At 37.4% G+C, this 23,189-nt stretch overlaps 1 protein-coding gene across 1 annotated transcript in view; it reads right to left on the reverse strand.

The window, feature by feature from the left end:
* LOC122801236 (mucin-4-like) overlaps positions 1-23,189 on the reverse strand; it is an 81,721-nt gene that overhangs the window by 47,601 nt on the left and 10,931 nt on the right. The window contains exons 2-3 of the mRNA XM_044070788.1: positions 4,114-4,350; positions 1,596-1,730 (exon numbers count right to left, since the gene is read on the reverse strand). Coding sequence (XP_043926723.1) covers positions 1,596-1,730; positions 4,114-4,350 — 372 coding nt within the window. The remainder of the gene's footprint in view (positions 1-1,595; positions 1,731-4,113; positions 4,351-23,189) is intronic.

Here is a 23,189-nt window from a genome sequence, read left to right on the forward strand (position 1 = left end):
AGCTGTACAATTTGCCCAGATAAATAGTATATATTGGGGTAACCTTTCAGAAGAGACATGATATTGTGACTCTCAAAAATCTGAAAAATGAAGTGTGAGACTTTATATAATGGTGACGGATGAAATTTATTATTAAACATTAAAAGTGTTTTTGGTAGGGGTAAGGTGTAGAAGCTACATCCCCATTCCCCCCACTTATGTATACTACATCCGATATCTCTGTTTCTTGGAGAAGGTATTCTCAAAGATGCATTAGTTTTGGACTTAATAAAAATTTCAGTCATCATATTTCCGTTTTTGCATTTCCAAGGAGTACATTTATGGTCCTTAAACATGCAACAGGTACCCTATCAATTGTTGTAAGCTGTTCCCATGTTCTTTATTTCAAACTTTTCTAATACAGGAGCTAGATGCAGATGATACATGTGTTAATCTTTTCATGGTTTAACTTTTTATCTATCTTTCTTTTTACTGCCATTTCTGCTTGCTTATGTATTGGTTGTTTTGCTTTTGGAGACTACCTCCCTGGACTTCTGCTGCAAATGGGCTATGCAAAGTAAGATAATCCAGTTATCAAATCATATATAAATAAATAAACCACAAATAACTAGAATGCTTATTTCTACATTTTGTTAACCTTCATTTTATTGATAGAAAATGGTTTAAAACTGCAGTTTCTAGCCAATATATAGTCGCACATTTGACAAGCAGTGAAAACATTGTTGAAAATTCAGCTTTAAGGACTGTCCCAAAAGTAATATTGAAACATACCCTGAAGTTTGCTGTTAGAATTAAACCTCTTCCTAAAGTTATACATTTTTGAATGGGCGTTCCTTCATTGAAGGTTGTGCGTTAGGCCCGGCAAGCCAGCACGTAAAAATCTATTGCCAATCATTAGCGGACCGGAGTTCCACTGTGGCGACCCCTAACCGGGAAAAGCTGAAAGACACAAGAACTTATATTTTTCAACATTTCTGCACCTGTGTTTCAGACTGTTGCCTCTTCTTTAATATAATAAGTTTATAATAAGTGTGTATGCTTTACTTTTAGTTATCCAATTTCAAAAGTCTATCAAAGAACCAGAAAGTAACACAAACTATTCAATGAAAATAATAATAATAATAATAATAATAATAATAATAATAATAAAAATAACAATAGACCATTTTTCTTTTGCAGTATACAGTACTTTTCATGATCAGCAATGCATTAATCCATTTTTTTTGATGTCTGGTGATTTCTACTTAGAGATATGAAGAATATGACTGGGGCAGATCAAAATTTCTAACAAAAGAGATCTGTATATGTACACAATATGTTAAACCTTTTTAAACCACAAAGATTTATGTGAGCTTACTACCAAAACATAGGAAGATAAGGTGGGTATTATCATTAACAAACAGCTCCTAAAAGTACAAATGAATGGGTGAAGTAAATAAATAGGAAAAAATATCATACAGTATTTTGAAGGTGCATATTTAGAAATACATGTGATTCTGTTAGGATCCAGCTTTTACTGTTAAGTTTCTTAAAATGATATTCCTCAAGCATTAATATCCTTCTTCAAAAAACCAGTAGTGAAATCAAGTTATTACCTGTAATGTTAAGATCAGATGATGTAAAAGTCGTAAAGTACACATGGTTTCCAGATGCATTGTACTTCTTTTTTACTGGTTCAAAAATGTTTGCCTGGATAATGTCATCACCCATTATTGTTGGAGGATAAGAATCTAGAAAATCAGAGAGTAAACTAAAGATAAATTTCTATATTTAAAATCATACATAAGTACACTCTACCAAATAAACTTTTTCATTTAGGTTTGTTATTCCATGCATTAACAATGTTGTTTAAGCCTTATGCCTAGCAGCTATTTCAGAAAAGTCCCTCATTGGATGGATGATATCTCATCTGCTTACTTGGTGGGGATGCAGCCTTTGGAACCTTCACAAGCAGGTGGGTATCCTTTGGGCTGGACTTCTCCTTAAGGAGAGACCAACCCATTTAAGGGAAAACAGGGATATACAGATGGAGCAATTGAGCTAGCAAAGAGGGACTTGATGGTCAGCTACTGGAGAAGAAACAAAAGATATGTTCTATCGCTTCCGTGTCTAGGACATGATAAAAGAGTTTTTGTGGGTTCTCTTCAAGCAGCTTTATTTTATACAAACATATCACTGTAGAGACTTACTCAGTTTAACTTAAATAACTTGTATACAAATCAACAACTATGGTTATGCATGCTTTCTCTCTGGCTGCTTCTTCAAAATGGCACTAGGTATTTGCACGTGCATGTACAGCCGCACGTGCTTCTTAAAGCTAGAGCATACACACTCATGCACCAAGATCTACACATTCCTCATCCTGTAACATAATTATCACTATGTTAGATCTCCATTAAAAATCAGGAAGAACAGAAAAACAACAATCAGTCATTACAGCAGTTGTATATGAGTGAGAACTAAAAAGGAAGTAGAGCTTTATTGAAAACACAGACATCAGTCGACTCAGTTAGGTGTTTAATTTTGAAATATAGTATTTTTCCTTACTAATATGACACTATTCTGAATTACTTGACAAATTATTCATTTGGTAAGAAAGAAAACATACCTCAGAATAAAAGAATGCATTTTCTTTATTTTAGCTTACGGAATACTTCAACTTTAAATTTTAAATTGATTCCACTTCAGCTTACAACGCTTACTGCTCACTAGCTACAAACACTTATTTAGATTGCAGTTTTAGAACACTAGCAGGAGATCAGGCTGTCAATGTCTGACATAAAATACAGCTGTGATTATAATTTCTTCTATAAAATGGGTGCAAGTAAATCAGCCATTGTCTTCTAACCTGACGATTTCCCTATTGAAGACATGACGATGCATACTCCTTCCATTATCCTCCAGTCCACAGATAACCTTGATGAAAGCTCACTACCTTAGTCTCCTGCTGCCTGTACTTACACTAAGGAGATGCAGGGTCTCCATCTTACTAAAATCACTGACGATTCTTCTCATCATGAGCCTTACTGCAGAATAATATAAGCACTGCAACATAGTTCAGTGCCCCCCCATCTTCTGGGTACTTTAATGTGTTTAAACTGATTCCACTTCTTTGAGTGGTATTATTTGTCTTAGATTCCAATAAGGCATTTACATGACCCCAACTTATTTATTTGTCTTTGTTTACCAGGAAAGTAGTTACATTTATACATTCTAAGATTTTACAGAGGTGAAAGTTACTAAAGAAAAAGCCCACATTCAACTTAGCACCTTGTACAGGCAGCAGTTATGTATAAAAATAGTTCTGTCATTTCGGTATCATGTTGAACTTTGTTATGAGCTTTATTTAACTTATTTTTCTATGACAGGGTTCTCCAGACATTCCGGAAAGGCTGCAAAAAACTGGCCTTCTTAATATACAGGATGATGCTGAATATATGGGAGTAGAGTGTTGACTGTTCCAGAGTTGTCAATCTTTTCCTATTTTGACAAATCTAACCTTGCTAATGTTGCAATTGTTAAAATTGGAAACTGAAACTTATCAAAAAAAAAAATCAGAAAACAGCATGAATGTTATTGCTGTCATCTTCCGGTCAAATTTAAAATCAAAGATATGCACTGCATGTGTTTGTTGTAGGATTTAGAGGTGTCTGCATCTCATATTTAATCATACATCCGGGAAATGAATCTGTAATAATGCATGTCTGTTACATATGCAGAAAAAAATCCCTTTTTGTTTTGCTTTGCATGTCTGTTACATATGCAGAAAAAGATCCCTTTTTGTTTTGCTTTTTTTTTTTTTTAAATAAGATACAGTATCAACAGGGTATTCGGTCCTTGCAATACATTAACTTAAGGCAGTTCACATGTGCCACTGATCAAAATTGATTAAAACCATAGTATGGTTATTAAGAAATGGATGGGTCTGTCATATATATATGTTTCATTTTGCAAAGATCGTTTTACTCTTTCTTTTAGCCATTTCAGCCATGAATTCAAAACTAAATAATGAAATGTAAAAACAGTGGTAGAAATAAATTATTAGTTGTAGATACACTTTGCATAAAAAGAGCCTGCACAATTCAAAATGAATATTTTTATTACTTTACTTACTGAGTGTTGAATTGGCTTGCTGGAAAACAAATTCCATAGTTCTGGTCTGCAGTCCGATGTTTATATTTTTTGTCACGAATGCATCAAAAATGCATGGAGGACTGTCTCCACACTGATTTTGCACCATATTATACCATGATGCATTTAAAGTTGCCAATTCTTCTGTGAATACTGGTGTAAAGTTTGAATTCTCATAGGTATTCTTTGTAGTAAAAAGCGTATTACTTCCAGATCTCCCTGTGGAATGAAAAAAAAAGTTAAATTTACTTGAAACTTCAAAATTATTTCCTTGATTTTTTTCATTTGCTTCTTAAGCTTTTCAATGTTATTGACTAGAGCACTGCATAGTTCTGTATAGAGGTGCTAGCAGAAGCAACCCACACTGATGAAAGTGTATATAATAAAGATGCCGTAGTGTGTAAGGAGAAATGGGATTTAGAGATAATGAAAAATACCATTGTTCTATAGTAAACACCTACATTAATGCATTACGCTCTCTCTATATATACAACCATAGAATGAAAGACTAGAGAAAAACAGCACTACAAAGCATAACCTAAAATATCAATTAATTAAGAAAAAGCATACAAAGGTAGAAAATAATTAGTCACTTGTTCTTTTCTATGTCTGACTCCGATACTTAGAATTTGAAAAGGAATTGCTCTACCAGATGTTATTTTTTACTTAGGTTGACAGTTCCTAGACTCTGTCCTACTGATACACCAAATGTAACTTTTTTGTTTATTGGTTATGTGGGCTGGTTCAAAGTCTCTTTTCAGCCTCAACCTGAGCTACAAGGCTGACAAAATTATATAATATGTCATGTAAAACAGATTGTGGATGAAAATGTACAAGTTTACCTAGATCAATGAACAAGGATAGTTTAGTATATATGAATGTAGAGAATATAAAACATAATTATTATAGTTATTAAAAGACATGCAAATGTAAATATACTACTACTAGAGATATTACTGATTACAGGACCATAATGAAACATTGAGAACTTTGCAACATGTCAACAATATAGAGAAACATTAAGTACCTAATCATTGCAACAACACGATATACAACTGAAGAGAAATGAAAGCAGTAAACACCTACTAATCAGCTGTATTAAGAAAAGAGGCTAAGTAATGCTATATAATGCAGATAACCAATTTAATCAGACTTATCTACTCATAACACTGGTGGCAAAATAAACATCACTAATAAAGCAATACATATTACAGTGACATGATAAGAAAGGAGATTAAGTAAGCCTAGTCAGTACCAATAATTAGTTTAATCAGAACTGAGTTAGCCCTAACAATAAATCTTGTGTCATAATTACTGAATACCTACAAGGTAGCCAAATAGGTGACTAGCCATTATTCTTAAAACAAATGCATTCCTTTTATATTTACAAGTGGTTTACAAACTTAATTTTGAATTAATTATACTTTAATTTATTTCAGGACCTAAGAAAGAAGCCAGTTTCATGTGGCAAGTGAAGCTGTAGTTTAAGGGTTTCTCTCATAAACCATACCAAATGTCAATCTCATCAGTGTACCTTGGATTTGTGATCTGAGAGAGTAGTACTGTGTCTTGACATGTATGTTAGTTGTTGGAGGATGATAGGAAAAGTAGCATGATGTTCAATGTCATGGATGCTAATTGTAATGTCATTTTGGCTATTAAAAACAAACCCAATTGCCATTCTGTAGAGGGTGATTTTGATTTTGGCTGTGCCCATATAAAGGGACAAAGTGAAAAAAAATTGTTTCCTACAGTTTGAAAAATGGTAATCCTTATTGGGGGAACCGAGGGCAATTATGTGGTAGATCTATTCCATTTACATATCAGAATGTAGACCTATGGATTTTCAATTTGTATCAGAATTTTTTATAACCAGTTGTAAAGTTTATTTGCTAGACTATCTTACCAGTAAAAATTTCAACATGTCTTCTAAATTTGAAAAAAGAAGCAAGCCGGGCTACCATGTACAAATGTTAAAAGCTTCATCATGACCTTCTCATAATGTGGCCATCACAAAAACCAGACTGTAAAATAAAGCTGCTTTCTGTTTTTTTTCAATGTCAGTGTTTTGTGCTTCTCTCTGTTAGGTGCAAACATCTGTTGTTTGGCATTTATAGATTTCAACTAAATTATGTTAATCAACCCATATACTGATAGATAGATACATGCATGTTTATATGTGTCTGCATGTGTGCATGTGAGTGGCTACATGCTGATTTATTGAACTGTACAAGCACTGAAACAGAGTGACAATGCTGGCATTTCAAAAATCAGCCCACCAAAAATCTACAGTTTGTGTTAAACTAGTGGCGTGGCTAGAGTTTGTGCCACCTGAGGTTGTCTTTGAGTTTGCCACCTCTCCTCCTTCACAAAATCATGGCCAAATGGGGCCCTCTCCCTGCAGTCATTCTAGTGCCCCATTACTTGGCTATTTCTCACCATTTAACATAAACACTGTAATGTGCATATTGCTTTATGCCTTACTTCTACAATGATTACATTTTATAGCACAAAAACTGATAGACATCTGCTAAACAAAGGAATACAGCCTACAATGAAAACAGATTCCGCTTTAAAGAAAATGCATCTGGCCAGTGGTGGATAAAGTTTACCTTTGGGTAGTTTTCAAATCATAGGCCCTTTGCACACATATTTAGGACCATGAAAACATGCATTTGTTCTTTGATTCACCTTCCTGTTTGTATTAAATTATATTCCTTGTATAACACAGCACAATTATTAGAGCATGTTTTAAATTTATTGTTTTGAACATTTTCCCAGTAAGCAGTGAAACAAAATGTAGGAACTGCCCAATTCAGAACATTTCCATCATAAACATCTACTCAAACTCTTGTCATTACAGTCAGCCAATATCAGTAAATATGCACAATCTTTGCAGAAGTAAAAGTCATCCAAATAATTCCACATTAAAGAGATCTGTAACTAAAGAGGTTGCTGCTAGCAAACAACTTTATGCTTCATTGTTTCAAGTATAAATAATGTGCCTGTTGCCCTTGAAGAATAAATTGCCTATGTTACATTAAAAAATGATAAGCTAGTCATATTGCAATGGGGAATGGATGGCAAATTAATAACAGGTTGATAGCTACTAGATATCTCCTCCAAAGGAGGACAGTCTCAGGACTGCAGCATCCACCCCCCTTTAGTACAGTATCAGCAATCCATCTACATACTGTGAAAGTAGAACACACAGCCTTCTGCATCAAAAGCAAGTATACTACCTGTTGTACTACTAACAATGCAAACAGACTTGGCATACGCAGCACTAAACTTCTCTTCCCCGCAAGCTCTCAGCTCTTTATAAAATCCACTTGACACTCAACTATATCTCTCAACTTTGTAGCACAATAAATCTAGAAAAAGTCAACATTTATTGGGAGGAGGACAAAGGCCCCAAACTAGGGACACATTTTAAACATTGCTTGTATAATCTTAGAAAGTTGCTAAAATAAACTGGTTTGTGTTACCATGTGTTTTCTGAAAATAGGAAGAGTGAAACTTAAATGGCTATCATTATTTAGTGAACTCAATTCTCAGTGATTTGCCAGAAAACCACAAATTTTAAGAGGAACAGACCAAAAGTATGAGCCAAATATTCCAGACATTCTGTAAAAATCTGAATAGTTGAGAACTATGGACTCATCTCCTTGAATCACAAGTGGTGGCATGGGTAGTGAACTCAGGCTCTTGTTCCTTGTACCTAAGTTACAGGGTTTGAGCCTGAGTAACACTAACCACCAGGTATACCTAACTGAGGCATTTTACATGCACACACACACACACACACACACACACACACACACACACACACACACACACACACACACCTCATTGACAGTGCAACAATGCACACACACACACCTCGTCAGCTGTGCAACAATGCACACACACACCTCATTGGCTGTTGAACAATGCACGCACACGCACACCTTGTTGGCAGTGCAACAATGCACACACACACACATGCCTCATTCTCAGTGCAACAGTGCATGCACAAACATCCCTCATTGGTGGTGCAACAATGCACACACACACACACACACACACACACACACACACACACACACACACACACACACACACACACACACACACACCTCATTGGCAGTGCAACAATGCATGCACACACCTTGCTGGCAATGCAAACACACACACACACCTCATTGGCAGCACAACAATGCATGCACAGACGTGATGCTACTGGACCATTCTTAAAGAAGAATGTCCTTAAAATTAAACTATTAAAGTAAATGCAGTCCCAAAAGTGCCACCTGGGATGGACCGCCCCTCCCCCCAGCTAAGCCACTGTGCTAAACTTAACCTTGATCCTGCCCTAAAGATAGCCCTACACCTTACCTTAGAAAAACACTTTCTGTAACACCACTATTACACTGGACACATACCGCATATAAAATGGTCCTAAACTCAGAGAAGGACTCAAGCTTATAGCGCCTTGCAAAAATATGTACACAGAACCAAGTGCTGCTTCTAGAATATTTCTAAAATCCACTCTTTGCAAAAACCCATAAATGAAGGCAAGTTATTGGTACAATGAGCCTTGATCCTGCCTGGAACAATTTTGTTGTTGTGAGTTTAATAAAATGTAACAGTCTTATACAACTATTTGGAAATAGTCTGTTTTTACACAGATTGTCCCTTCTTCTTATCTTCATAAAAATGAACAATTAATCTGAAGATCTGAAAGATTTAATTCCTGATAGTACTGGAGTTGTCTGTGGACATCCAAGGTATGGAGTATCCTTTCTCCCTCATTTTTAGGTTCAGGAAAAAAAATTGGGAAGTGGATAGGTTTGCTTAAATTAAAATTGGATATCACTGTAAGCATAAAGAAGGATTAATTCTCAAAAAAACCCTGACCTTGTGGAAAATGAGGTGGCATGACTCACCTTTGGAGCTTCCAACTCAGATACTCTTCTCGCAGGGGTTAGAGTAATCAGTAAAACTATCTTCTATGTTAAGAACCTCAGGTGAACTAGGTTAGCTTGTTCAAATGAAGCAAGCATTAGTTTCTCTAGCACATAATTAAGATCCCAAGGAGGGTGTACCAGTTTTCTAGAAGGCATTTTATGCAAAACCCCTTTCAAAAGCATTTTAACATGAGAATGCATTGAAAGAGGAGGATCCATGGGTAGATATGCTGAACTGGATGATGAATCAACATTGATGGAGGAATAAGGAAGACCTTAGGATAGTAATTCATACAAATATTGTAAAAACAGAAAACAACAAGTCTTAAATGGGTGCTGGTTATGTTGCTGGTACCAACTACAAAACCTTTTTCATTGCCTAATACAACATCTTCTGGTAGCAGACCTACTTGACTCCATTAGTACCTGCTGCCTATCTTCAATAAACATATTCCTAAAGGGAATTAAGACCCTCTCATGCAGGCCGCCAATTGAAGTTGATCGAGTCTGGGGGAATCAAACACCCCTGATCTTGTCTCTGTGAAGAAGCTTGTAGTAATTACTCCTGGCCATTTTCAAAAGAAGGGAGAAACACTGTTCCCTAGGGCAGAAGGGAGTCACGTCAATGTTCTTAGAGGATTCCTTATGAATCTTCAGAAGTACCCTAGATATCAATGGAAAGAGTGGAAAAGTATCCAAGAACTTTCATGTCTAAGAAAAAGAAAAAAGGGCATCCGTCCTCTTGGCCTTCTTGCATGGAGTCCTGGAGAAGAATCTTGCCAGAGGATTGTTTATAGAGGAGGGAAATAGGCCTACTTGAGGAACTTCCCACAGATGGATCTAATCTTGGAAGAACCCCCACTTATCTACTTTCCATTTGCATGGTTCTGCCCTTGTCCTGCTCAGCTTGTCTGCCACACAGTTTTGCATTGACAGAATGTAGGATGCCTGTAGAGTGAGATTGTTCTGTGAAACTATATCCCAAGTTAACAAGGCTAGTCTGCAAAAGGGGTATGACCTGTTTCTCCCTGGCATGTTTATGTACCACATGACTGTGGTGTTGCCTGTAACAACTTGAAGAGTTCCCAAGGACCAAAGATGATTCAGATAATTGAGTGCCTTGATCAGGGCAAGTGTCTCTTTTATATTTATGTCTTTGTGTCTGTCCTTGGTGTCCCATACACTTTGCACATTCCACTTGAAACTGCTCCCTAAGCAAAGTCTGGGGCATCTGTGGTGACTGTTTTGGAAGGAGGGAGAAGGAGAGACCCAGAATTCGGTATATGTGCTGTCGCCATCAAGTGATTTCTCGTCAGACAAATCCAGCACTGGGATTTGAAAAGACAAACAATGTTGGTGCCTGGACCAAGGGGACTTCAGATATCATTGCATTTTTCTCGTGTGGAGCCTTGTCAGGGGTATCATAAGAATCATAGATGCTGTGAGACCCAAAATCCTGGGGTATTCCCAGCCTAAAAGGAAAATCTTAGAAACAAATATAGATACAGATATATGTTTTTCTGTGTCAGAAAAGCTCTTTGAACTGAAGTGTCTAGCTGACAACCCAGGAATGCAATCCTGTGTGAAGAAGTCAAAAAATAATTTTGAATGTTCTCCTAGAATCCCAGCTTGTGTAGGTGGTCTCTCACTCAAGTGAGAGATTCTTTACACCTAACAAAAGAAGCTGTAAGGATAAGAAAGTCATCTAAACATGGAAAAATTTGAATACCCTGTAGCCTTCAATGAGATATAACTGGAGCTAGATACTTTGTGAACACCCTTATTGCACTGGATAGTTCAAAGGGTAAGGCAGAAAACTTATAATGTGATCCAGACACACAGAACCTTAAGAAACTCATGGACGAATAGGGATGTGACGATAAGCATCTTTTAAGTTTAGTGTTACCAGGAAACTTGAATTAGAAAGAAGAGGTAACAGGTTGCGAATTGATAGCATGTTGTACTTTGGCACTATCACAAATAAGTTTAGGAAAGAAAGAAAGACAGAAAGAAAGAAAGAAAGAAAGAAAGAAAGAAAGACAGAAAGAAAGAAAGAAAGAAAGAAAGAAAGAAAGAAAGAAAGAAAGAAAGAAAGAAAGAAAGATCCAGAACTGGTCTGCAAGCATTTTCTTCCTTTGGCACTAAAACATCCTTGAATAAAAATGTTTTTCCCACATGGAAAGGATGAACAGGTTCTATCACTCCCTGGGAGAGCATGTGTTGAAGGACAGGTGGAAATAAAAGAGTTGGTAAATGAGAGCTTACCCCTTGGAAAGGAGGAATTTTCCCCCATTACCATCTGTAACCTTGATGGATGATCTTCAGAACCCATTTGTCTGAAGCTATCTGTTGCCAAAATGAAAAGTGGAGATTCAGATTTTCTGGAGGGGAAAAGGGACTGCAATGGTAGAAGGATGGTGGTGGTGGGTGTGGGGGCAACGTCCCTTAAATAGTCATAATGACTTGTTTGACTGTCCTTTGTTTTTTAGGGGGGGGGGCGGTCTTGAATTATTTTTGAAACACCCTTGCCATTTTTTCTTAAATGTTTGTATCTGCATTTTTTGAGACTTTTCTTTGCCAAAATTAGATGAGAGGTTAGAGAATCCAGAATATTTGTAAAATGACGGCTGGAAATCTTAAGAGATTCCATGTGTCAGCTTACTGCTCTCATCATATTGTAATCACCCCTGCAGCAAAGGACCTAAAAATGAAATCTCTGTCCAAAGGAGAATTTAAAATCTCATTTTCCACATCATCTGGGGGGGGGGGGGGGGGGGTTCTAAGAAAGCAGTCAGGTAAAGCTGCTCAATACAGTACCAGTGTCCACAGCCCTTAAAGAAGTATTATAGTAGGGCAGCGCAGTGGTGCAGCGGTTAATGCTCTCACCTCACAGCAAGAGGTTCTCCAGTTCGATTCTCGGCTGGGGTGCCTTGTGTGTGGAGTTTGCATGCTCTCCCTGTGTTTGCTTGGGTTTCCTCCGGTTTCCTCCCACATTCTCCCTGGGCCTCCGCTGAAAACAGGATCTGTGGAACCTAGTCAGACTTTCCCGGTCAACAAATGTTAAATAAAATAAATAAAATTGTCTGAATCAATACTATACTGTAAACAAATCAGCAAGAGTAGGATTAGAATTAACTAAATGTTTAGCAGCAGTAAGATTAACTAAAGCTACAGCTGCTTGGTCAGGCTTGGGAAAAGTGTATAAAAACTTAAAAGACAGAGGAATGTCATACATCCTATCTGCCTTTTTAGGGGTAGCTGGTTTACTATCAGGAATATTGCAGGCAGTAATGCACGCATCCTCCAAAGCTGACAGAACTGGAGAAATAGGTGAATGTTCTGGAAATTCCTTCAGTATCAGCTCATAGCATTTTCCGAGGGACTGAAAAACCTCAGTGTTCTCCCACTGAAATCATTAGACATTCAGGAAATAGTCACAGAGAAAGATACATTCCCACAGGGAGAATCAGAAGCTGAGTTATCTTCTGAGTCTGAATTAGAAATCTGAAAATAAAACCCTGCATCCCTTCATCGTACTGTCCAGATTCAGAATCTGAAGTCTCTGCAGAAGAAGAGGCATCCCTCTTTCTTTTACCAGAAGCTATTTTATAAGAAGGATCAATAGCCTGAATTAAACCCTGAGCCAGATCAAGTAAAAGGAGAAATTGATGCAGGTTTAGTTTTCTGTTTCTTTTTAATAGGAAAATGGGGTCAACAGTGTTATAAATGGAAGCAGCAACTTCCTTAGGGATGGGCACAACATTCAGACCAAACAGGGAAGCCTTCCCTGTTCCTTCTCCCAGGATCAACAAGAGTGTCTCTCTCTCTCTCTCCCACTGAGGCAGATGCAACAACTGCAGAGAATGTGGCTGCCCTCTGTTCCGTAGAGGTGGTAGGTGCTACAACAGAGAGGTCCAGGGTAAAGGATGAGTGGTCTGAGATACAACTAATGGCCACAGCACCATCACCCGCCTGCAGGTGAGGCAAATTGCTAGCCTGCTGTGATTGCAGAGGTTGTTTATTTCATCTTTTGCTTTTTGTGGCTGGAAGAATGATTAACCATGGACCCGACAGTTTATTTTATTTTTATTTTATTTGATTTGACATTTGTTAACCGGGTTAGTCCAACTGGGCGGAAGCCCTTTTTCAGTGGAGACCTGAGGAGCAAAGCTCCAATAGTACAATAAATAAACAGTGTATAACATGGACAATTGTTACAAGAGAAACAAGAGTATATAAGAACTAACAGTAAATAATGTCAATTGTTACAGGTGAACAAATTAAAATGTACACAGTACAAATATGTCATAAGGAAAATCAGAGAAAAAAACAGCATAATGAGCATTTACAATATATTAGAGAGAAAAAATACAGACAGTTACGAGCATATATAGGAAGATAAATGCAGTCAGAGATCACCAGATAGCAAAAAGTAAAGAGAAGCAGAGAATATAAGTATTGAAGTATATACAGGTGGAAAAAAAACAAAGTAGGAAGTCAGTGACAGGACTGCTGTAGCAGAAACAGACAGGACAATAGACTATAAGTAGATTGTTTTTTTTTTTCCATGGACAGACTGAAAATGGTGCCTCTTTCCCAGGGAACAAGCGGCAAAAGTGGGTAAAATCTGAAGTCTTTAAAAGTCATTTTTTTCCACAGACAAACGCTTAAAACACTTGCCAGGCCCCAAAAGTAAAATTAACACTATTTCTCTACAGAAAAAGGGTTTTAAATACTTTAAATAGTTGTTAAACTTACAGGAAAAAAGAGCTCTCTTGTTTAGAAGTACAATGCAGTTTTTTGACAGTCCATTAAAACACAAACTCCTAGCTTTAAAATAACTTTCCTGAACAGGAATGTCTTATCAAACAAAATTGTTTAACTCATTCCCAAAAATGGAGCTCTGAAAGTTTGCACAATAACTTCCAATGGGTAGAGCCTAAGCTTTTTGATGAGTTAAATTATGTCCTTAAATTTCAAACACATGTTCATATCCCTGTAACCATAGGGATTCCAAAAAATATAAATGTCAAGCTCCTCAGCACAAACTGTTTTTTAAGTGGTAGTATTTTTTAGACTGTAAGTCTTAAACTGCATTTTATAAGTCCTAGTAAACACAGTAACAATTAAATTTATAATACTTTGTAAACAACTTCTGATATCTTAGCAATCACTCAAGTTGTACACATACTGTTGGCAGCATTTTGTACGCTTAGCTGAGAGCTTTTATATAAAGCTAAGCAGTTCTGTCTGTGCTACTTGGTTGCTGAGTTATTTAGAAAAACATGAAATTATGACAATATAAATGAATGCTATATGAAGAAAAAATAATATTTCCTTACCTACACATTAGCAGAGGTCAACTATCAATGTGTTGTGTTTACCATTATGTAAGCTTTAAGATGAAATCTTTCAATAGTTAGAATATAAAATGCTTTTGGAATTATTAATGCAAATATAAACAAGCAATATTTGATGCCTAGAGTCGTCAATAGAATTTAACTGCAGAGGCACCTGGAGGTATCACTTGGCTGTAATGAGTTAAATAGGAAGTTTTTTTTTCCCCTGAAGGGAACTTGTCTTCCCAGCAAAGGAACAGTGCAAGTTCACCGTCAATCCTTGAAAGCGTCAGAAGAGCATGCTCTTTGTTGGCAGGAAAGCTGTGATGGGCTTTGTGTCCAAACCTGCTATTTTGGTCAGCTATGCTCAAGATGATGAATGTTTTGTTAATGTGGAAGGTACCCTGAAGATTTGGAAATGCACAGCTGTTATAACCTTGCAGGATATAACCCATATAGCTTAGGCTACTTCAGCAGTGACTATTGTGAAGAACATCTATATAGTCAAGAAATATATGTGAAATGTTTTATGGTGGGTACAGAAATACACATGTCAAAAGATTCATAAATTTGGTTAAAATAAACAATATAAAAGTGCAAAATAACATGGCATAAAACATGGAAAAAGAACTACACATTTTATTTGTTGTGCTCCAACCAACCTGAAGCTGACTCTCAGCAGCCACCAGATCCTTCCATCATTCACTGGGTTTACAGGACGTGCTGTAGCCTCCCCCCATGCTCAAACTTACCCATGCATGGAGTCACTGAGGAGGTTGAGGGTGCTAATGTGGCATCACACTGCTTCTGTGGTGTGGGTCCTAACCCCCTCCCATCCCCCATCAGCATCCTTCAAGCTCAGCAGTGGCTACCTTCAGAAGGTGCCCAGACAACCTGTTGACCAGGCGGTATGCTACATGCAGCATGCAGCTCACCAAGCTCTTAATACTACTATTGCAACAACCATAGCCATCCTCACAAGAAATATGCTTTCTAATACTGTCAGTTCTAAAGTTTTTCAAGAATAGACCAAATTATTTTCCTTTAACACTGTGAAAAACTCAAATAGAAACCAACACTATGAAAAATACACTTAATGCTGAAATGAAGCTGTACCAGAATACAATCCACATTTCCTTCTCTTTGAGGGCTTGCAGCTGAGGTACCAGGAAGAACCAATACATTTTGGGAACCACCATTTGGACCCTTGTGTGGATTGTGTTCTGGTACAACTTAATTTCAGCCTTAAGTGTATTTTCCTTTAACACCCAGACTGTAAAGAGAATTAAGCATTATGGGAAGATAAATTACAAAGTAATCTTCTTCTCTGCTCACCCATTGTCTCTGATGAAGTTTCATTTTATGTCATTGATAATGCGGGTACGTAGAGTTTTCACAAGCAGTTAGAGTCAATCTGCTTTTAGAGTTTTCATGAACAGTTAGAGTCAATCTGCCTTAACAGATTCAAGTATAGAATTCCACATAGTAGGGACAATTTTGGAAAACTACCTTTAACACACAGAAAGATTAAAGGGTGGTATTTGTAGCTGAATGATATCTGCATTACAAAGAGTGTAGGAGGGGTATCTAATATTCAGTCTGTTGAATAGTAGGGGGCTGTAACGTTCATGTAAAAGTTTGAATAAAGGACTATTTAAATGCAGGGCTACACCAACTGGAAGCCATTTTCCTTTATATATTGTAGTAGAATTATATTCTGAATGATTAGGCAGCTGTATAAATCTATGTATTTTACTTTCACTGTCATGCAGAAAACTGGAATTTTCTGAGGAACAGAGTGTAATAATAGAAAACACATATTGCAGTCTTGGGAGTAAAATGTTGATGGAAATAGATCCACTTGCTTTGTAAACTGAAAATGTACAATATTTTACATTCTATGACTGCTTCATGTATTTGTGTCTCTATATGATTGTGCAATGAGAAATACTGGTCAAATAGAAAGCCAATATACTTTTTTTGATTGGAATAGAAATACTGAATGGGTTGATGACAGTACTTGTAGGAGTATTATATAGCTTTTGATGTTTTTAGAGTATTGCTTGGTAGTTTATTGCTTTGAAGCAAATTTCTGATGGTTGTACATCATTAGTAAGGTTATGAGGACTGCTTTTAGGACTGGTAAGAACTATATCATTTGTATAGAGTATGTAGCTGATATTGGGAGATAACAGGCCAGGAAATACAAGAAAAGAGAAAGGACCAAGAACAGAGCCATGTGGTAAACTGATAATGGAAGTTCTTGTGATAGATTAGTTATTAGGAGGAAGAATGGTTTAAAAAGATAAATACTGAACCATTCTACAACATCAGAGGATAAATTTGTTTCAGCAAGTTTATCCAGTAGCAAATAATAATTTACAGCATGAAAAGCATTTAAGTCTAGAAAGACAGCATCAGTAATTTTGCCTTATTCCATGGTTGTGTATATATAGGCTGTAGATGAATAATGAAGGTACTGTAGTTAGGATGAAAGCAATGCTGTCTATCAGTGAGAATGTCTTATTTAATAATTTAGCACAGTATTTGCTTGTATTATTTGCTTACATTACTTCAAGTATTTTTAAGAGTAGGCAAAGACAGGATATGGGTTTTAAATCATTAGTAGATATGAGAGAAGTTTTTTTTCTCTCCAGAGGTAGAACTATTGTATGCTCAAAGCTATGAGGACCATTCCATGGAACAGATGCGTCAGTGACTTGGCAAGTACATTTCTTCCAAATGTGAGGCTGTTAGGATGGCAGATGTGGGAAACATTGTATAAATAATCTGCTTTCCAGGTATTTTTAAATTTCAGACTGTGGAGTAACTTTGAATTGAAATGGAGGGAAATGGAATAAATTACATAGTACAAGGAGCTAGAGTAGCACAATTAGTAAACAGTTGATTAGTTGAACCAGGGGGTTTACTTTTTCTGAATTTGATGAGTGGGGGATTCTGTGAGGGAGGGAAGTTTATGTCTGTCATTTGTTTTAAGGAAGATGCTGGAAGAAGCCAGATTTTCTATTATTTTCCAGAATTTTCATAGGACGACATAATAATTTTGTTTGGGGTGTTTTGTAGTACTCATCTTTGATCAGTTTTAGCTGCAACTATATGTTTTGTTTCAATTTAGTGTACATAGTCACTTGTCAAACTTAATTAATTCATTTTACCAGCCGTACCAAGCATTGTCTCTAAGTCTAACTAGATCCCTAATATTGTCAGTGAGCCAGGGATTAGGGTAACTCCTGCTTTCTGAGCTTTTTTATGGGATACAGCCTATCCTGTGTAGGGTCAGCAAGCTGTACAATGGGGAGTGTGCTAAGACAGGGTCAGTGTATTTACAGAAGGAGCTCCACTTTATTTTGTTGAGTTCTAACAAAAGTATGTCAGCAGTGCTATCCGAGATAGATCTAGATTATATAATTTGGGAAGAGAGTTTCTTATGTTTGAAGGACCAGAGGACCAGACAGAATTGGCGGGACAATGATCACTTAGTAAGCTGGGCAGGACTTTCAATTGATGAATCTTATTGGGTTTATTTGTCAGAAGAATGTCTACAATAATAAAGTCTGATGTGGAGGTGTTAGACCTAGTCCCTTCTCAGATTAGTTATGACAGATCAAAATATGCAGATAGCCTGTGTGGCTGTGGTTTGTGTGTGCCCAACCTGTCCTTAGGTCAAGAAGAACAAATATAAGGTATCCAGACAACCATTCAGCAGGTACTCGTAGCAAGAGTTTATTGGGTTCGCAATAAAACCACACTCAAAACACGATAGTCTACAGATTAAGCACTTTCATCAGAATAACCAACTTCATCAGAATACACATAATACAATTCAAAGGATTTAAATACCCTCACAAAAAGCAAAAACCCTGACATCATATCCTACTATTAAATCACTTCCTGTCAACTAATGCACATATTTAAAGGAAATAATACCTGACTTAAATTGCCAAGACATATGAAAAAGTATACTCACATATTGTAATTAAATATAAAAATGTAAACACACATACATATCACCGATAAATATAAATGTATATAAATATATAACAAACAATGGTAGATACTATGATGCAAAAAAGTGATGTAATAATCCCATGAAATGACAATAAAAACTTTTAAATATTTTTTAAATATAAAACAAAGCTCTTAGCTTCAACAAGGGCATAATATTTATACGTTCATTAATACCAGGATATGAGCCTGCATTCAACTTAATTTGCCATTTCTACTCTAATAATTTTAAGTAATCATCCATTGGGCCACCCCGAGGTCCCAGGTCTGCATGATCAATGGCAAAAAACCTAAACAAATGCATCGGATATTTGCCCACATGATTAAAAAGTGCATTGTTTTTATTTTTGCATATAATATCATAGCAGTGCTCATATACTCTCTGCTTAAAGGCCCTTTCATTTTGCCCACATAAAATACGTTGCATAACCCGCACTTAGCAATATATACCACCCTTTTCGAAAAACAAAAAAGTTTTTTACTGAGGTAGATTCATCCAAATTCTTAATAAATATATATATATATATATATATATATATATATATATATATATATATATATATTCACCCTGCATAACATATGGGCACTGCCCACACCTACCACATTTAGGGCATCCACCGGTATTGTTCTCTTTCTTCTATCTTTCCAAAAGTGCTTTAAAGTTATAACCTTTTTTGTAGACAATCACTGGTTTATCCCCTACAATTTTAGAGACATCCTGGTCCAATAACATCATTGACCAGAAATTAACCAATGTGTGTTTGATTTCATAAAAATCCAAGGTAAAGGTTAGGGTGCATGATCTTGAAAAATTATTGTTATTAGAATGTAATTTATATCTAACCTTTCCATCATCAATACCACAAGCACTGAATAAAATTTTTACTATTAATCCATTCCATCTTTTGACAGTAACCTCATTTTCTATTTCTTTTAAAAAATTCATAGGGTAACCCCTTCTTTCAAACATATCAATAATTTTATCACATTCTGTTTGGACGTCCCCTTCATCTGACACCATTCTAGCGATTCTGATAAATTGTCCCTTAACTAGGGACTTTTTCTGATGAATCGGGTGCCAGCTCTCAAAAGGTAAAAATGTATTTGAATATGTAGGTTTCCTGTACAGCTTAGATTTACTCATATCTTCTTCTTCTTTCAGATTTCCCTGGTTAGGGGTCACCACAGCGGATCATCTGTCTACTCATGATTGGCAGTGGAATTTTACAGTGTCGAGATGCCAGCCCGGCACCCAACCTTCCACAGAAGGCACACACATGCATACACTCACACCTAGGGCCAATTTAGAGTGCCCAATCCACCTACTGCATATCTTTGGGATGTGGGAGGAAACCGGAGCACCTGGAGGAAACCCACACGACCACAGGGAGGACATGTAGACTCCACAAAGTAGGCACCCCAGCCAAGAATCAAACTGGAGAATCTCTTGCTCTGAGGCAGAAATGCTAACCGCTGCACCACCGTGGCCACCCTAAAAGATTTTCTCATATAATCATTCATAATAGTGACATCTAAAAAATTTAAGCTCTCTATGTCAGAATTCAGGGTAAATTCTAAAAAATCAGTGGTACTATTAAGGTATTCAAAAACTCACATAATTTATCCTCATCCCCTTTCCATAAAAGGACTATGTCATCCAAATAATGACCATATAGGACCCAATTATCTTTGTAGCATGAATTCATAATGTATTCCGCCTTCCAGTGTGCCAAAACCACATTGGGAAACACAGGGGCACAACATGCTCCCATGGCCACCTCTAAAGTTTGCTTAAAGAGGTGGCCATTGAAGCTTAAAAAGTTATTTTCTAAAACAAGTTTCATACAGGTCCTAATGGCATGTTTGGTGTCAAATCTTAAATTAGAATGCCTACAAAGATATTCATAAAACCAATCAAGCCCCTCCTCATGTGGGATTACTGAAAATAGATCCTTGATGTCCAAGGTGGCCATAATAAGGCCATCATCATACATATCTGGATGAATTCTACCTAAAAAATCCCATGAATTTTTAATAATCCAAGGCGTCTTTTCCACTAGGCCTTTCAATTGATGGTCCACAAATTTGGCCAAACCATATGTTTTTGAAGCCTTGACATCCACAATCAAATGTAGAGTGGGGTTCTGGATAGATTTATGCATCTTCGGGATGCCAAAGATGGTAGGTGTTCTGGGGGTTTTGCACTCTAAGAACCTATGTGTGTCAATACTTATCTGTCGATTAAGTAACAATTCCTCAATGGTCAAATCAATGTTCCTATAGGCTAGATTCATCTCATTGTCTAACACTTTTCGATAAGTATTAGTATACAATAGATCAAACATTTTACTATTGTAATCCAAATAATTCATAATGACCAGCCCTCCCCCCTTATCAGGTTTCATAAGCCTGATATTGTTGTTACTAATGATGTCTTGAAGTAACATCCATTCTTTTTCATCCAAATTGTTGACATAACCCCTGTGATTATTATTCAAAATAATTTTCCTAAGTTTATTTTCACAAAGTGCCTCATAAATCACAAGAAGAGGGTGGGTAGGTGGAATAAAAGTGCTGGGTCTATCCAACTGGTGGGCATTTTGAGTAAAAATAGTATTACCAAAATGTACCCCTAAATTTAATTTCCTCATATACATTTTAAGGTTTAAAATACTGTCACCAACATTTGCTGATCTCCCCGGGACAAAATTCAACCCCTTCGCAAAATTGTTTACGAAGGGGTTGAATTTTGTCCCGGGGAGATCAGCAAATGCTGTTGACAGTATTTTAAACCTTAAAATGTATGTGAGGAAATTTTTTATTTGAAGTTGTTGTTTTCATTTGGTCATCAAACTGTGGGACAAAGTACCCAGCTACCAAAGAGCTCTGGGAGGCCCTCATGGAAGGATGTTCTGCAGCACGCCTGAGCCAAAGGATGCCCTGCCCATTGAAAGGAGATCCAACTTGTCATGAGAGATGAACATATGGAATGACACCCAAGCAGCTGCCGAGGAAATGTCATCTAGGGAAACCATAGACCAAAAAGCTGCAGAAGTAGATACAGCCCTGGTAGAATGTGCCCTGACATGTCCAAGTGGGGATAAACCTTTGGTTTGAAAGGCCAACCTAATGCACTCAGGGATCCAATGAACAATAGTTACCTTCAATACTGGTTTTCCTAAGAAAGGATTAGAAAAGGAAATGAAAGCTGATCAGACTTACAAAAGGATTTTGTTCTATGGAAATAGAAACACAGCTGTCAGTGAACATCAAGTAAGTGCAATTTATACTCTAGCTTATTCTGTAAATTGGGAAAGAAGACAGAGAGATTGATGACTTGGTTAATGTTAGATTCTGATGCCATGCTTGGAAGGAATGAGAGATTTGTCCTTGGAGAAACCCTATCTTTATAAAACACCATGTAAGGGGGCTTGACATATAAGGCCTGGATCTCCAAAACTCTCTTGGCTGAGGTAATAGTCATTTTCCAAGACAGGAACTGTAGTTCAACTGTAGCTGCAGGTTCAAAATGGTGTGGAAACCAAAGCTTGTAGAACTAAAGTAAGATCCGAAGGGGGAGGTTGGGTCCTTGACTGGAGGCCAAAGTGAAAAGGTGCCTTTCAAAAAGGCTTTACAAAGTTTGGAAGAAGCCATAGAAGCTGAATTCTCTCTTCTGTGAAAATTGGATATTGCTGCTAATTGCACCTTTACAGTGGAAAAACTAGCACCATGATTGAAAATATCACCAAAACCTCCACAAATGGTGGGGGCTGAAGCAGTAAAAGGGTCCAAATCATGTTGAGAAACCCATAAGAAAAAACGCTTCCACTTACTGGAATAGACCTTCCTGGTGGAAGACTTGTGAGCTGCAACCAAAATCTTCCTGACTGGAGAAGACAGTCCAGGAGTCCTAACTACTAGTAGAACTGGAGGAGCCAAGCCATGAGCTTCAGGCTGACTAAATCTGTGTGAGGTATCCCTGAGGGATGTGTGGCCAGATCCAGGACCAGATCTAGTGGCCAAGGAGGACACATTGCATGAGACCACAGAGAAGGGAACCAAGCCTGGCAAGGCCAGAAGGGGGCAATGAGGATCACTAGGCTTCCCAGCCATTGAGCTTTCTGAATGAATTTCAAGATTAGAGGGAGTGGAGGGTAAGCATACAGTAGACTCCCCAGAAGGGAGTTCAGAGCGAAATACTCCCTGCACTTTGCATTGGAAGGAGAGGCAAAGCGATTGCCCTAAGGCTGACTCCACTTTAGAAAGATCTGTTCCACTGCTGATGGATTCAGACACCACTCATAAGGCATCAGGCTAGATCTGCTGAGCCTGTCTGCCAGTATGTTGGACCTCCCCGGAATGTGCATTGTCACCAGAAATCAGCCAGGGGAAATTTCCCACTCCCACAGTCTCATGACTTCGTGACAAAGGGGGTAAGATCTGGTTCCACCCTGTTTGTTGATGTATCAGACTACAGACATATTGTCTGTCTGGATGGCAAATGTTCCTTGGGGAAGATGGGCATGTAGAGCTTGCAACACTAAAAGCACTGCTCTCATCTCCAAGACGTTGATATGCAGATGGGTCTCCAGGAAAGGCCACTTGCCTTGGACTGTCCTTCCTAAGCAATGCCCCCCAAATCAGGGAGGTATCCATGGTCACCATGGTCACTGGGGTGGGAAGAATAAATGGATGGTCCTGAAGGAGATCCGGAGACTGAAACCACCAGAGAAGTGAATCCCTG

This window comes from Protopterus annectens, chromosome 4.part1 (assembly GCF_019279795.1).
Source record: "Protopterus annectens isolate FY-2018-M chromosome 4.part1, PAN1.0, whole genome shotgun sequence".
NCBI classification, from domain to species: Eukaryota; Metazoa; Chordata; order Ceratodontiformes; family Protopteridae; genus Protopterus; species Protopterus annectens.